We start from the raw sequence: 15,945 nt of genomic DNA, 5'->3' as shown, positions 1-15,945 counted from the left end.
TCTCTCTCTCATACACACACACACACACACACACACACACACACACACATACATACACACAAACAACAGTTCCCAGCTCCCAGCTCCCATTCAGATAATGTGTGTACCTTTTCCCTTCATTTTTATAGTATCTGTCTTGGTTTTTTGCCTTGCAGCATCTTCAGAACAAAGTCTAGCCAGTCAGAGTGATTTTCTTCAGGAGTCGTTACAGGTAAACACCTGCAGGTCAAGTTTGTTCTTCTCAGCTCCTCAGGGAAAAAGCTTCCACTCTGGCCAAAACTGTCAGAATCCCTCAATCTCACATACCAGCTGCATGCTTGACAAATATTGCAGGGGTGAGTGGTGTGCATCTGGTTAAATGCCAATAGTACTATGCAAAAGGCCCCTGTACCCCACCTGCAGTGGGGATACTTCATGAGAGGTGAAGCAGGTCTGCAGGTGTCTTTCTGTCTCTCTCCCTTTCTATCCCCCCCTTAATTTCTCTCTGTCCTGTCCAATAAAATAGGGAAAAAAATGACCACCAGGAGAGGTGGATTTGTGGTTGTTGGTACTGAGCCCCAGTGACTGGAGGAAATAAAATATTGCAGGGTAGTGATTTCTTTTTTTTTAATATTTATTTATTTTCCCTTTTGTTGCCCTTGTTGTTTATCATGGTTGTTGTTATTGCTGTCATTGTTGTTGGATAGGACAGGGAGAAATGGAGAGAGGAGGGAAGACAGAGGGGGACAGAAAGAGAGACACCTGCAGACCTGCTTCACCACCTGTGAAGTGACTCTTTTGCAGGTGGGGAGTCGGGGGTTCGAACCAGGATCCTTACACAGGTCCTTGCACTTCACACCAATTGCGCTTAACCCACTGCGCTACGTCTGACTCCTGATTTCTTTTTTGTCTTTCTACTGACGTTACTTAAATTTTTCTTTAATTTTTAATTTTATTTTCCTTATATTTAATTTTTTCAATTTCATATCCCTGAGAGGCTGGCAGAGATCCCCCTCAACCCTCCATGATGCTCCCTTAGGGTCATCTCTTGTGCTTCCACATGGTGCCAGGGCTTGAACCCAGGGCCACGAGCGTAGTAAGGCATACACTGTACCCACTGAGCTATTTCCCAGCCCCTGGAAAACCATTTTACGTAACCTCTGTTGTTTTCGTTTATTGTCTGTGAATCATTGTTGATAAGAGTCCTGTCCTCCAGGAGTGGAGAGTTAGCTCACCTGGGCCCCTTTCCCAGGAGCAGGGACTGGGGAAAATAAAGGAATTTTCCAAGCATAGTAGAGTCCTGCAGGCACAAAGCCCCTGTGAAAAAAATGCTGGTAGAATAAAACAAAGATAGTTATACTCTCTCTCTCTCTGCCCAAGTGAGCCTACCATGATGTGAGTAAGGGCTCTCAGGCTCTCTCTTGGCCTACATATACTGTAACATGTGGTTGTTGTAAATTTTCCTGGATAAAGTTTCAAATTCCTGAAAGAAGAAAGAAAATGAGAACATCACCTCCACACTTATTCTGGCCAGTCACCTAATGTAATGAGCAAACTGGCAGAAAGGCTCAGTGTTATGAATGCTTTTTCATAATATTTGCCAGAGCTTATTCAAGTCTAAAGGATACCTATTTGCTGCAGTAGATAAAATATTCTAAGGAGTTTCAGGACTTTTTTGTTAGATCTTTTTTATCATTTTTTAATTTATTTTAAATTTATTTTTAGTATTTTCTTCCCCCCCTTTGTTGCCCTTGTTTTTATTGTTGTTGTGGTTATTATTGTTGTTGTTATTGATATCATTATTGTTGGATAGGACGGAGAGAGATGGAGAGAGGAGGGGAAGACAGAGAGGGGGAGAGAAAGACAGACACCTGCAGACCTGCTTCACCGCCTGTGAAGCGACACCCCTGCAGGTGGGGAGCCATGGACTCAAATCAGGGTCCTTATGCTGGTCTTTGTGCTTCGTGCCATGTGCGCTTAACCCACTGTGCTACCACCCGAACCCCAATATTTTCTTTATTAATGATAAAGGAGAAAAGAGAGAAAGAACCAGACATCACTCTGGTACATGTGCTGCTGGGGATTGAACAGGACCTTCTGCTTGAGAGTCCAGTGCTTTATCCACTGCGCCACCTCCCGGATCACATCATTCATTTATTTTATTCCCATGGGTATGGCAACATCACTGGAGCTTCCTCTGGAGACTCTGCTGGTCACTTGGTCCCTGGGGCTGGGCCTGGAGTTGGCTGCATCAAGAGCTCCCCTCCCAGGAGCTGCTGGGGGGTCCAGGGTCCCGGGGTGGCATCTGTATGCGGGCACGCAGGGCTCAGTTCTGCTTCTGCGTGTCAATGTGAGCCGGAGTGTTCTCTCCCTCCTCTGATAGTGGGGGGACGGGGCCATCTGATAGGGACACAGTCTCTTGTGTGGTGTGCTGCCCTCCCAGGTGAACTCAGTCTCAGTCACCCTGGGAAGCTCAGGGCCCACCCAGGGCAGGCGGACAGGGGTTGCCTCTCACCTGCATGTGTCTCCCTGCCTCCAGGCCATGTCGTCCCCCATCACATGTAGCCCGAGCACTTGCCTGGACGCCACCCAGCAGGTGACCTCAGGATCGGACATGGAGAGCTCGGAGGTAATCGGAGGCCAGGAATTCAGAGTAGCTGGTGTGCCAGTAGATGCAGGCAGAGCAGCAGTTGGGGGCATTGATGCTTGACTCTGATGGGTTACTTTCTCTGTTAATTGTTTTAATTTAATTTGATTTAATTTTTGCCTCCAGGGTTATTACTGGAGCTCGGTGTTGACACTACGAATCCACTGCTCCTGGTGGTCATTTTTTTCCATTTTATTGGATAGGACAGAGAGAAATTGAGAGAGGAGGCAGGAATAGAGAGGGAGAGAGACAGAGACACCTGCAGACCTGCTTCAGAACTTGTGAAGCTTCGGGGAGCAGGGGCTCAAACCTGGGTCCTTGTGCTTGGTAATATGTGCACTTAACTGGGTGCCACCACTTTGCTCCTTAAACATTTAAAAATATTTTTTGAATTCATTTTGGAGACAGAGAAATCGAGAGGCAGGAGAGACAGAAAGAGAAACCTGCAGCCCTGCCTTACTGCTCATGAAACTCATGGGGACCAGGGGCTTGAACCTAGGTCCTTACATACTATAATGTGTGTGTTCAACCAGGTGAGCCACCGTCAAGCCTCTATTTTTTCATTTTGTTTTATTTTTTTGCTTCCAAGGTTATTTTTGGTACTCATTGACTGCACTACGAATCCACTGCTCCTGGAGGCCATTTTTCCCCCATTGTTGTAGTTGGATAGGAGAGAAATCGAGGGAGGAGGGGAAGACAGAGAGAGGGAGAGAAAGATAGACACCTGCAGACCTGCTTCACCACTTGCAAATTGACCCCCCTGCAGGTGAGGAGCTGGGGGCTGGAACCGGGATCCTTACGCCTGTCCTTGTGCTTCATGCCATGTGCGCTTAACCCGCTGTGCTACTGCCCAGCCCCCTTCATTTTGTTTTCTTTCTCTCCCTCTCTTTCTTTCTTTCTTTCTTTCTTTCTTTCTTTCTTTCTTTCTTTCTTTCTTCCTTCCTTCCTTCCTTCCTTCCTTCCTTCCTTTCTCTCCTTTCTTTCCCTTTCTTTCTTTCTTTCTTTCTTTCTTTCTTTCTTTCTTTCTTTCTTTCTTTTTCCTCCAGGATTATTGCTGGGGCTCCGTGCCTGCACCATGAATTCACTGCTCCTGGAGGCCATTTTTTCCCCTTTTGTTGCCCTTGTTGTTTTATCATTGTGGTTATTATTATTGTTGTTGCTGTCATTGTTGTTGGATAGGACAGAGAGGAATGGAGAGAGGAAGGGAGAAAAAGAGAAGAAGAGAAAATAGACAGCTGCAGACCTGCTTTACAGCCTGTGAAGCGACGTCCCTGTGGGTGGGGAGCTGGAAGCTCGGACCAGGATCCTTATGCCCGTCTGCGCTGCACACCACGTGAGCTTAACCCACTGTACTACCACCCGATTCCCAGTTTTGTTTTCTTTCTTTCTTTTCTTTTTCTTTTTTTTTGTCCAGGGTTATTGCTGGAGCTCAGTGTCTGCGCTACGAATCCACTGCTCCTGGAGGCCTTTTTTCCCCCATTTTGTTGCCCTTGTTGTAGTAGTTATTGTTATTGTTGTTATTATAACCATTGTTGTTAGATAGGACAGAGAGAAATGGAGAGAGGAGGGGAAGACTGAGAGGGGGAGAGAAAGACAGACACCTGCAGACCTGCTTCACTGCTTGTGAAGCAACTCCTCGGAAGGTGGGGAGCCAGGGCTCAAACAAGGATCCTTACGCCGGTCCTTTTGCTTTGAGCCACGTGTGCTTAACCCCCTGTGCTACTGTCTGACCCCCTCGTTTTGTTTCTTTAGTCAAGAGTGAGAGATGAGAGGAGGGGAGGGGATAGGAGAGATACCTGCAATACTGTTCCACCACTTGTGAAGATTCCCCCTGCAGGTGGGGAGCAAGGGCTGGAATCTCGACCCTCGTGCATGTAGTATGTGCATCTAAATGGGTGCACCCCAGCCATGGCGTGTCTTTGAGACACGGGATCTATAATCTTTTCCTATCAGGAATGTCTTCCATTAGGTAAGGTTGCTTAAACTAGATCAGGTTTGTTTTTCTATTTTAGGCTAGTGACTTAGAAATCCACTAATGGGGGTGCCAGGCGGTGGTGCAGTGGGTTAAGTACACATGACGTGAAGTGCAAGGACCAGCCTAAGGATCCCGGTTTAAGCCCCAGTGGGGTCTCTTCACAGGCGGTGAAGCGGGTCAGTAGGTGTCTATCTTTCTCTCTCCCTCTCTGTCTTCTCCTCCTCTCTCCATTTCTCTGTCCTATTCAACAACAATACTATTAAAAACAATAATGATAACAGCAATGATAAACAACAAGGGCAACAAGAGGGGACAAAATAGCCTCTAGGAGCAGTGGATTCGTAGTGCAGGCACTGAGCCCCAGCGATAACCCTGGAGAAAAAAAAAAAAAAGAAAAGAAAAGAAAGAAAGAAAAGAAAAGAAAAGAAAAGAAATCCACTAATGAGTCTTTAAAATAAAGGAGAAGGGAGTTGGGCGGTAGCACAGCGGGTTAATTGCACGTGGCACAAAGCACAAGGACTGGTGTAAGATCCCGATTCAAGTCCCCCAGCTCCTCACCTGCAGGGGAGTTGCTTCACAGGCCGTGAAGCAGGTCTACAGGTGTCTGTCTTTCTTTCCCCCACTCTGTCTTTCCCTCCTCTCTCTTTTTAAAAAAATTTTTTAATTATATTTATTTGTTTTTTGCCTCCTGGGTTATTGCTAGGGCTCTGTGCCTGCACCACGAATTCACTGCTCCTGGAGGCCATTTTTTTCCCCTTTTGTTGTCCTTTTTTTATCATTGTGGTTATTATTGTTGTTGTTGTTGCTGTCGTTGTTGGCTAGGACAGAGAGAAATGGAGAGAGGAGGGGAGACAGAGGGGAAGAGAATGATGGACACCTGCAGGCCTGCTTCACCACTTGTGAAGCGACTCCCCTGCAGATGGGGAGCTGGGGGCTTGAACCAGAATCCTTAGGCCAGTCCTTGTACTTTGTGTCATGTGCGCTATTATATTTATTTATTTTCCCTTTTGTTGCCCTTGTTTTTATTGTTGTTGTAGTTATTATTGTTGTTATTGATGTCATAGTTGTTAGGTAGGACAGAAAGAAATAGGAGGGGGAAGACAGAGGGGGAGAGAAAGATAGATACCTGCAGACCTGCTTCACCACCTGTGAAGCAACTCCCCTGCAGTTGGGGAGCCTGGGACTTGAACCTGGATATTTACGCCCGTCCTTGCACTTTGCACCACGTGTGCTTAGCCTGCTGCTCTGCTGGCTGACTTCCCCCCTCCTCTCTACATTTCTCTCTGTCCTATCCAACAACGACATCAATAACAACAATATAATAACTACAACAATAAAACAAGGGCAACAAAAGGGAATAAAAAAATTAAAAAATTAAAGGAGAAGGAGCACTGAGTAGCCAACACTAGGCTCCTCTGTGAACCTTTGGGATAAGGAGATGCATAGCTGGCAGGACCGATGCTCCAGGGCTCCCAGCTGGCTCTGTCCCCTGTCAGCAAGCTGTACAGGCAGGCGGGTGCCTCTCAGCAACTGAGCAAAACTGTGAACTGAAGCAATTCTTCTGCATTCCTGAGCCCCAATACCGTCTCCAGCCCGCTGACTCTGCGGGGCCTTGTGGGCCCTGGGCTGGCTCCCCTGTGGGCGGCTGACACTGCATTACTCCTCCCCAGGCCGTCGGGGCACCCAGCAAATCTCCTTCTGCGAACCCTCCCTCGTGCCAGGGCTCCGAGCAGGCCTTCCAGTCCCCTCCGGGGAATGGTTCCATGACTGTTTCCTCGATGCCTTTCCAAGCCATGCAAACGGTGAGCACAGGCAGGGACATCACCGGGTCACTCTCTCCTTTGCTGCGGAAAAACACCATAGAAGAAAAGTGCCCACACTGGGGGCTTGAACCCACGTCCTTGCACGTGGCAAGATGTTCCACTGCCTGGCCCACCAAAATCTTTTTAAAAGATTTTATTTCACAAAGAGAGACAGAGTAAGGATTCTGTCAAATGCAGTGGTGGGGTTTGAACTTGGGACCCCACATTTGCAAGTCCAGTTCTCTGTCCGCTGTGCCCCTTCTTGCCCATCGTGGTTTTAGTTTCTGTTTCCCTGCTTATTCGAGATGCTCAGACTATTGGCATCTGGCTTGTGCAGGGATGTCCTGTAGTGATTGTGTGCCCACGTGGTTGGGTTTCACCACACCCCTTCTCTCCCTTTTTAAAATCTTATTTCATTTTCTTAAAATTTTCTATTTATAAAAAGGAAATATCGACAAAACCATAGGATAAGAGGGGTACAACTACACACAGTTCCCACCACCAGACCTCCGTATCACCTCCCCTCCCCTGAGCTTTCCCATTCTTTAACCCTCTGGGAGTATGAACCCAAGATCATTGTGGGATACAGAAGGTTGAAGGTCTGGCTTCTGTAATTGCTTCCCCACTGAACATGGGCGTTGACAGGTTATTTTATTTTTTAAAATGATTCATTTAAGGCAGAAACTGAGGAGGGAGGGGGAGATAGACACCTGCAGCCCTGCTTCACCACTCATGAAGCTTTCCCCTTGCATGTGGTGACCAGGGGCCTGAACCTGGGTCCTTGCACACTGTAAATCATGAGCTTAACCAGGTGCACTGCCACCAGGCCCCACCCCAGTACCCTTCTCTCTTTCTCTCTCTCTATTTCTCTCTCTCTCTCTCTGCCTCCAGGGTTATGGCTGGGACTCAGTGCCTGCACTAAGAATACTCCTGGAGGCCATTTTTCCCATTTTGTTTCCCTTGTTGTTATTGTTGCCATTGCTGTTGTTGCTGAATAGGACAGAGAGAAATCGAGGGAGAGGAAGACAGAGAGGAGGAGAGAAAGACACCTGCAGACCTGCTTCACCACCTGTGAAACAACCTCCCTGCAGTTGGGGAGCCGGGGGCTGGAACTGGGATCTTTACGTGGGTCCTTGTGCTTCGTGCCATGTGCGCTGAACCTGCTGCTGCACCCCCTTAACTCCATTTTATTTATTTTTCCAAAGATTTTATTTATTTATTAATGAGAAATATAGGAGGAGAGAGAGAACCAGACATCACTCTGATACATGTGCTACCAGGGATCGAACTTGAGAACCTCCTGCTTGAGAGTCCAACGCCTTATCCACTGCACCACCTCTTGGACCACTATTTATTTATTTTACTTTTTTTTTTTTTAATTTTTTTGGATTTTTGTTCTCTTTTTTCTTTATTTATTTCCTTTTGTTGCCCTTGTTGTCTTATTGTTGTAGTTATTATTGATGTTTTTGTTGTTGTTGGATAGGACAGAGAGAAATGGAGAGAGGAAGGGAAGACAGAGAGGGGAAGAGAAAGACAGATACCTGCAGACCTGCTTCACCACTTGTGAAGTGACTCCCCTGCAGGTGGGGAGCCGGGGGCTTCAACCGGGATCCTTATGGGACCACTATTTATTTTTATTATTTATTTATTTCTGCATAGAGAGGGGGAAATAGAGACACCTGCAGCCTGTTTCACCACTCTTGAAGCTTTCCCCCTGCAGGTGGGGACCAGGGGCTTGAACCTGGATCCTTGCACACTGTAATTAATGTGTGCACTCAACCAGGTGTGCCACCGCCTGGCCCCCTACTGGAGCCCTTCTCCACAACTCGGTACTGCTCTTGTCTTTTAAGGTCCTCCATGGGAAAGCACCACTGCCCCCCAGGAAGGAACAGGAAGCCAAAGAGTCCCTGTACTCAGCTGACTGCAGCCACGGCTTCTCCACGACCAGTACACAGACACTGCCTCAGTGCCTACTGCCCACCATCCACCTCGAGCCAGCCATGCTTCCTCAGGATGTGGGTGAGCACTCAGCATGGGCTCCAGATGAGGCGGGGCCCTCTGCCCTCCCTCCTGCTCACTGGGTGGTGCCCGGGCCTCAAACTTGCTGGATACCCCCAAAGGCTAGGCAGCTTCTTCTCTTCTCGATAGAATGCTGGGGGCGGGGGTGGGGGCAGAGGTGGTAGGAGACTTCAGCTCAGCTCAACCATTCAAGGGAACTTTCTCTCTGCCATTGTGCTCCCATATGGTGCTAAGGCTTGAACCCAGCTCCTTGCACATGTAAGACATGCCCTCTATCAGGCGACCTCTCTGTACCATGGCTGCCTATTTTATGAAGGTTTTTATACCATTCCTTTATGCCTCTCTGCCTGGCCACTTGACCTGTTCTTTATTGTATGAGAAAAAGAGATAGAACATGAGAGAGAGAGAGAGAGAGAGAGAGAGAGAGAGAGAGAGAGAGAGAAGGGAAGAGAAAAGAGCCTTTATTTACTAATGGGAAAGATACAAAGAGAGAGAGGAAGAACCATACATCACTCTGGTACATATGCTGCCAGGGATTGAACTCAGGACCTCATGCTTAAGAGTTTAATGCTTTATCCACTGTGCTTCCTCCCAGACCACTTATTTATTTTATTTTAATAAGGGGGAAGAGGGGGGAGAGGGGGGAGAGGGGGGAGGGAGAGAGAGAAAGACCAACCTACCAGAGCCCTGCTCAGCTCTGGCTGATAGTGGTGCTGGGTATTGAACCCAGGACCTCAAAGCCTCAGGCATGAAAGTCATTTGCAGAGCCACTGTGCTATCTCCCCAGTCCTTGACCCATTCTGTCCCCATAAAATACCAGTTAATGTGGCCATGTGAACAAGCATGTTTCTGACAGCATAAGCTTAGAGAGAGTAGACATTCATGGTCTGTCTACCCTGTGTGCTAAGCTCTGAATCATCAGGCTTGTAGTTTCCTCCTGACTTGAGGCACACACTGGCATTCCGAGTTGTGGTTCAGGCCCCTGAGTTGTTGTTGGAGACTCAAGCCTGAGCACATGCATGGAGCTCTGTAGGTGGTTGGTGCAGTGCCAGGGGCATAATGTCTGTGTCTGGTCTGGGTTCCAGATGTCTTCCCATCCCCACCTGCCTAGCAGACACAGGGCAGGAGCTTTGTTGTGTGTCTTCTATGCACTGTGTGGATACTAACCTGTCCACCTCTGCACTTTTCTAAGTTATTCTTTAAAATTATTTTCCTTTTAAAACTATTTTCTTTTTGAAATACTTTATTTTATATATTTGAATCTTTTTTTAATTGGATAGATACATAAATTGTAAGGAGAGAGGGGAGATAGGGAGAAAGACAGACACCTGCAACCCTGCTTCACCACTCATGAAGCTCCTCCACTGCAGGTGGGAACTAGGGGCTTCAACCTGTGTCCTTGTGTACTGTAATGTGTGTGCTTAACCAGATGTGCCACCACCTGAACCACCCCCCCCAAACACTTTATTTTAGTGAGAGAGATACAGAAAGACTAGAGTACTGCTCTGCTTTGGCCGATGGTGGTGCTGGGGATTGAACCTGTGACCTTTGGGGCCTTAGGCATGAATCATTTTCATAACCATTATGCTTTTCCCCATGCTCTTTTAATTATTTTATCTTATTTTTTAATATTATATTTATTTATTAATGAGAAGGATAGGAGAGAGAGAAAGAACCAAACATCACTCAGGTACATGTGCTGCCAGGGATTGAACTCAGGACCTCATGCTTGAGGGACCAATGTTTTATCCACTGCGCCACCTCCCGGACCACATTTTATCTTATTTTTAATCACACACACACACACACACACACACACACACACACACACACACACACACACACACACCTCTCTGCTAAGCTCTGACTGATGGTGATGCTGGGGGTCGAACCTGGGACCTCAGACTCTCAGGCAGGAGAATGTTTTGCAGAACCATTATGCTGTCTCCCCTGTCCACTTCTTTGTTCTGAACAGTTAGTGTGCTTTTTCTCTGTGTTAAGTCATACATAACAGGATGCTATCAGGACCCTTGTGAATATAGGGTTTTGTGGGGGTGGGCACCACTGTGTAGCTGTGTGTAGCATCCACCCCCACCTCTGTTCTCCAGGACTTCCTCATCTTCCTCAGCCCAGACTATCTCTGTTAAACACTCACTCCCAGCCCAGGGAGACAGATCAGCTTGTTAAGAGTGCGTACCTGCATATCTGAAGGCATTGAGGCCACAGGTTCAATCCCCAGCACCACCTTATGCCAGAGCTGGAATAGTCTAGTCTCCCCCCCCCATTCTATCTCATAACAAATTAATAAGTTTAGTATAAAAATGAGCTTAAGGGGGCTAGGTGGTGGCGCACCTTGTTAAGTGCTCACATTAAAGTGCACAAGGACTCGGGTTCAAGCCCTTGGTCCCCACCTGCAGGGGAAGCTTCATGAATGGTGAAGCAGGACTGCAGGTGTCTGTCTTTCCCTCTCTACCTCCACCTCCCCTCTCAATTTCTCTCTGACTCTATCCAATAATAAATCAATTAATTAAAAAAAAAAAAGAACTTAAAAGGGGGCTGGGTGGTAATGCAGTAGGTTAAGTGCACATGGTGTGAAGTGCAAGGACCCGGCCTAAGGATCCCAGTTTGAGCCCCCAGCACCCCACCTGCAGGAGGGTCGCTTCATAAGCAGTGAAGCAGGTCTATAGGTGTCTGTATTTCTCTCCCCCCTTTGTCTTCCCCTCCTCTCCATTTCTCTCTGTCCTATCTAACAACAACAACAACAGCAATAACAACAATAATAACAACAACAATGATAAACAAGGGCAACAAAAGTGGGAAGAATGGCCTCCAGGTGCAGTGAATTTGTAGTGCAGGACTGAGCCCCAGCGATAACCCTGGAGGCAAAAAAAAAAAGAAAAGCTTAAAAATAATAAGCACTCACCCCACCCCCACTGCCTGACTTCTGGTAGCCATATTCTCTTCGTGTCTGTGAACATAGCCAGTCCGCGTGGTCTGGCTAGGTAAATGGTTTATCACATTGTAGCACATGTCTTCATTTCCTCCTCCTCCTCCTCCTCCTTTTTCTTCTTTATTTAAAATTTTTTTTTATTATTTATTTTCCCTTTTGTTGCCCTTAAGGTTTTGTTGTGGTAGTTATTATTATTGTTGTTGATGATGTCGTTGTTGTTGGATAGGACAGAGAGAAATGGAGAGAGGAGGGGAAGACAGGGCGAGAGAAAGACACCTGCAGACCTGCTTTACCACCTGTGAAGCATCTCCCCTGCAGGTAGGGAACCGGGGGCTCGAACCAGGATCCTTACACCGGTCCGTGTGCTTTGTGCCACATGTGCTTAACCCTCTGCGCTACCGCCCAACCCCCTCTTCTTTTTTTTTTAATGAGAGCAGTGCTCACCTCTGGCTTATACTGGTACAGGGAATTGAACCTGGGACTCTGGAGCCTCCGGGATGAGAGTCTCTTTGCATAGCCATTATGCTGTCTATCCCAGCCCCACATTTCCTTCTTATTTAAAGACTGACGTGAACACACATACATACATATATATGTGGAAATAGACACTTGAGGAAGGAGTAAGATTCTGTGTATATGTTGTAATCTTGTAAGCCTCTATTAAATCACTTCTTCATTATTTTTTTAGCCAGAGCTGAGCAGTGCTCTGTTTTTTTATTATTATTATTATTATTGTAGGATAAAGACAGAGAAATTGAGAGAGGAGGGGAGGTAGAGAGACACCTGCACCTCTGCTTCACCACTTGTGAAGCTTCCCCCCTGCAGGTGGGGATTAGGGGTTTGAACCCAGGTCCTTGTGCACTGTAATGTGTGCACCTAACCAGGTGTGCCACCGCCTGCCCCCTAAATCACTTATTTTAAAAAGGAAGAAAAAAGTAAACTGAATGGGAGTCAGGCGGTAGCGCAGCAGGTTAAGCGCAGGCACAAAGCACAAGGACCGGCGTAAGGATCCCGGTTCGAGACCCCGGCTCCCCACCTACAGGGGGAAAGCTTCACAAGTGGTGAATCAGAGCTGCAGGTGTCCCTCTGTCTCTATCCCGCTCTAACATCCCCTTCCCTCTCAATTTCTGGCTGTCTCTATCCAATAAATAAAGATTTAAAAATTCTAAAAAAAAAAAAAATTAAAATTAAAAAAAAAAAGTAAACTGAACTTGATACCTTAAAATGTGTCATAGGGAGGGCAGGGGTAGATAGCATAATGGTTATGCAAATAGACTTTCATGCCTGAGGCTCCAAAGTCCCAGGTTCAGTCCCCTGCCCCACCATAAGCTAAAGCAGAGCAGTGATCTGGTTAAAAAAAAAAAAAAAATGTCATAGGGATCAAACATAGGATGACAACGGGAGAAACTAGTAAAATTGTACTCTGATTTTATCGCCTACTTCCCCCATCCCCCCAAACAGAAGGGCAGGGATTCTATATACACATAGGCATAAGGGTCTCTGATGTCTAGTGCAGTGCTGGCAAATGAGCCAGGTCTCGCATATGTATGATACCACAGATCCTTTCAACTCTTTTTTTTTTTTACTTGGGTGGGAGTGGGGTCTAGGAGGTGGCAAGATGAGTGGAATATCAAACTTGGAATCTCAAGGTTCCAAGTTTGATCCCCAATATCCTAAGTGCCAGAGTGATGCTCTGGTTCTCCCTCCCCTCCCCTTCCTTCCCTTTCTCTTCCCTTCTCTCCCCTTACTCCCCTCTTCCCTCCCCCTCTCTCCTATCTTGTGGGTGGTCAGGTGGTGGCGCACCTGCTTGAGCACACTTATTGCAATGTGCAAGGACCCAGGTTTAAGCCCCTGGTCTCTACCTGCATTGGGAGAAACCTCTCAAGTTGTGTAAAGCAGGTTTTAGGTTCTGTCTCTATCAAATAGATCAATAAATCTAAAAAAAGAGGCATGGGAATAACAGGAGAGAGAGGGAGCCCTGCTCCACCATTTACAGAGCTTCCCTCAGTGCTGTCCATGGTGTTCCCATATGGATCCTGGGGTCAGACCCAGGGCCCCGTGCAAACGTGGGCTTGTGCTTTACCAGGTGAACTATGTCCTGATCCTGTTATGTCATTTAAATTTTTTAAAGTTATGTATTACTTTTGTACTTAAAAATATGTATATATATATTTATTTTTGATAGAGACAGAAAAATTGATGGGGAAAGAGGAGATAGAGATGGAGAAACTTCGACACCTGCATCCCTGCTTCACTGCTTGTGAAGTACTCTCCCTGCAGGTGGGGAGTAGGGGCTTGAACCTAGGTCCTTGCACACTGGCCCTTTATTTATTTTGTTAAATAGAGAATCACAGTAAAGGTTGGGATGTACAGACTGTGAATCTTTGTTGCCCTTCCCTTCTTGAACTCTTTGCCTCCGCAGCCAGCTATCCCGATGTCATGGCTCCAGGGAGCAGCGGCAGCCTGGCCTTCTACCCCGCACCAGCTGGTGTGTTTCCCAGGCCCTCCCCACCCTTCATGGCCAGCCGGGCGCCTGTGCGGGGGTGCTCGCGTGGAGGGAGGCTGCTGGCTGGCTCCTACAGGTCCCCCGGAGGGTTCAAAGGTGGGTCTGGACTGAGGCAGTGCCTTGCTGCTTGCTTTCCACGCTTGTCTTCTGATACATCTGCTCCTCCTCTCTTTGTGCTTGCTATTTTAATGGCATCTGCAAAACTTAGGTTAAAAAACATTTCTTACATAATTTAGCCAGCAGGGTTTCCCCTAAGATGTCATGCATGCACAATTCCAGTGCTTCCTGAGGACATTAATATTATGATTATTATTTTTTCCTTATTCCCCCCAAGGTTATCATAGAGACTCAGTACCAAAGTACCAGTACTACAAATCCACTGCTCCCAGTGGCCATCCCCCCCCCCCCCGTTCTATTTTATTGGATAGGACAGAGAGAAATTGAGAGAGGAGGGGGAGACAGAGAGAGAGACAGACACCTGCAACCTTGCTTCACTGCTTGTGAAGTATTCCCCCTGAAGGTGGGGAGCAGGGGGTTGAACCCAGGTCCTTGTGCATTGTAACGTGTGCTCAACCAGGTGCACCACCACCCAGGCCCTCTTTTTTTTTTTTTTTTAAGATACAGATAGAGGAGAGAGAATGAGGAGAGACACCATAGCACAGCTCTACAACTTGTGAAGCTTTCCCTGTGCAGGTGCTCTCAAATGGTGTCCGGGGCTTGCAACCTGGCTTTTCCTGCATGTTAAAGTGTGCACTCTACTGGGTGAGCTATCTCCTGGCCCCTCACATGCAGTGTGCTGATCTGTCTATTGTTTAGAACAGAGGAACTTTGTGTACGAACAGCAGATTGACTTTACAGCTACTGAAATAAAAAGCTTAAGCATCTTGTTTTCCAGAGGTGGATTTGAATAAGTTCATATTTGAATAAGTTTTAACTAATTGGTTACTTTATTGTTCAGAAGAGGTCATATTAAACAATGTCCACTTTCTAGCTGTTTGTCTTTCCAAGCATATACCACAGATGGAAGCATAGACTGAGACTGTAACAGAGATATTCTCTTACATTTTACACATTGTTGCCAAGTACCCTTGCTGTTTGATACATAAATATATTTAATTTATTTGATAGGACAGAGAGACATTGAGAAGGGAGAGAGCTAGAGAGGGAGAAAGAAGAAGAGATACCTGCAGACCTGCTTCACTTCTCATGAAGTGTGTCCCCCTGCCCCCGCAGGTGAGGAGTGGGGTTTTGAATCTAGGTACTTTTGAATGGTAACATGTGCACTCAACCAATCGTGCCACTGCCCAGACCCATGAGCTGTTTGACATTAACAAAATCACTTTTGCTTACTTGTTTTGTTTTGGCTTTGACCAGAGCGGCACTCAGCTCTGGCAGTTGGTGGTGCTGGGGCTGAAACCTGGGACCTCTCCCATGTTAGTCCAGTGCACTGCCACTGTGTTATTTCCCTGGCCCAAGCTGAAGTAAAGTAGACAGAGGTCTTTTTTTTTTTTAATGTTTTATTCATTATTCATTGGACAGAGACAGAAATCAAGAGAGGGTGGGGAGATGGAGAGAGAAGGAGAGATACTTGCAACACTGCTTCCCGGCTCGTGCAGCTTCCCTGCTGCAGTTGGGGGCTGGGAGATTGAACCCAGGAGCTTGCACTTGGTAATGTATGCGCTCAGCCAGCTGTGCTGACACCCCCTAGACAGATGTTAACTTCCTAATGTTCCTGCATCATCCTCCCCTAGCTCCCCTGCCTTCTAGCAAGAGCGGCCTTTACCACTCGGCTGACTTGGAGTTAGTTAGCCATGTGCCATAAGTGTGTGCTTCTTCTAGGATCAGTGCACTTCACACATCTAAGGGTGGCACTGTTGGGTCAATCTAGCTTGTTTTGTTTAGAGAGAGAGAGAGACAGAGAGACAGAAAGACAGAGAGAGAGAGAGAGACAGACCAACCTGATTTCAGTCTTGCTGGGCACTGAACACAGGACATCATGCAAACTGTGCCTTCTACCAGAGCCACCTCTTCCACCTCCCAATTAAAAAAAAATTATTATTATTATTT

At 46.9% G+C, this 15,945-nt stretch overlaps 1 protein-coding gene across 17 annotated transcripts in view; it reads left to right on the top strand.

Moving 5' to 3' along the window:
• Nucleotides 1-15,945, top strand: part of CAPRIN2 (caprin family member 2) — a 63,633-nt gene that overhangs the window by 39,009 nt on the left and 8,679 nt on the right. For 5 of the 17 annotated variants that reach the window (XM_016194573.2, XM_060194600.1, XM_060194596.1 and 2 more), the window contains 5 exons: nucleotides 156-211; nucleotides 2,519-2,608; nucleotides 6,272-6,403; nucleotides 8,254-8,422; nucleotides 13,795-13,974. The exons of 1 other annotated variant lie outside the window; for it this stretch is intronic. In XM_016194573.2, the coding sequence (XP_016050059.2) occupies nucleotides 156-211; nucleotides 2,519-2,608; nucleotides 6,272-6,403; nucleotides 8,254-8,422; nucleotides 13,795-13,974 (627 nt within the window). The remainder of the gene's footprint in view (nucleotides 1-155; nucleotides 212-2,518; nucleotides 2,609-6,271; nucleotides 6,404-8,253; nucleotides 8,423-13,794; nucleotides 13,975-15,945) is intronic. 11 more of the 17 variants (XM_060194603.1, XM_060194612.1, XM_060194610.1 and 8 more) reach the window with 9 other exon arrangements.

Source organism: Erinaceus europaeus, chromosome 7, assembly GCF_950295315.1.
Source record: "Erinaceus europaeus chromosome 7, mEriEur2.1, whole genome shotgun sequence".
NCBI lineage: Eukaryota > Metazoa > Chordata > Mammalia > Eulipotyphla > Erinaceidae > Erinaceus > Erinaceus europaeus.
Note: the sequence above shows the minus strand (reverse complement) of the source record. Positions and strands in the feature narration are given on the sequence as shown.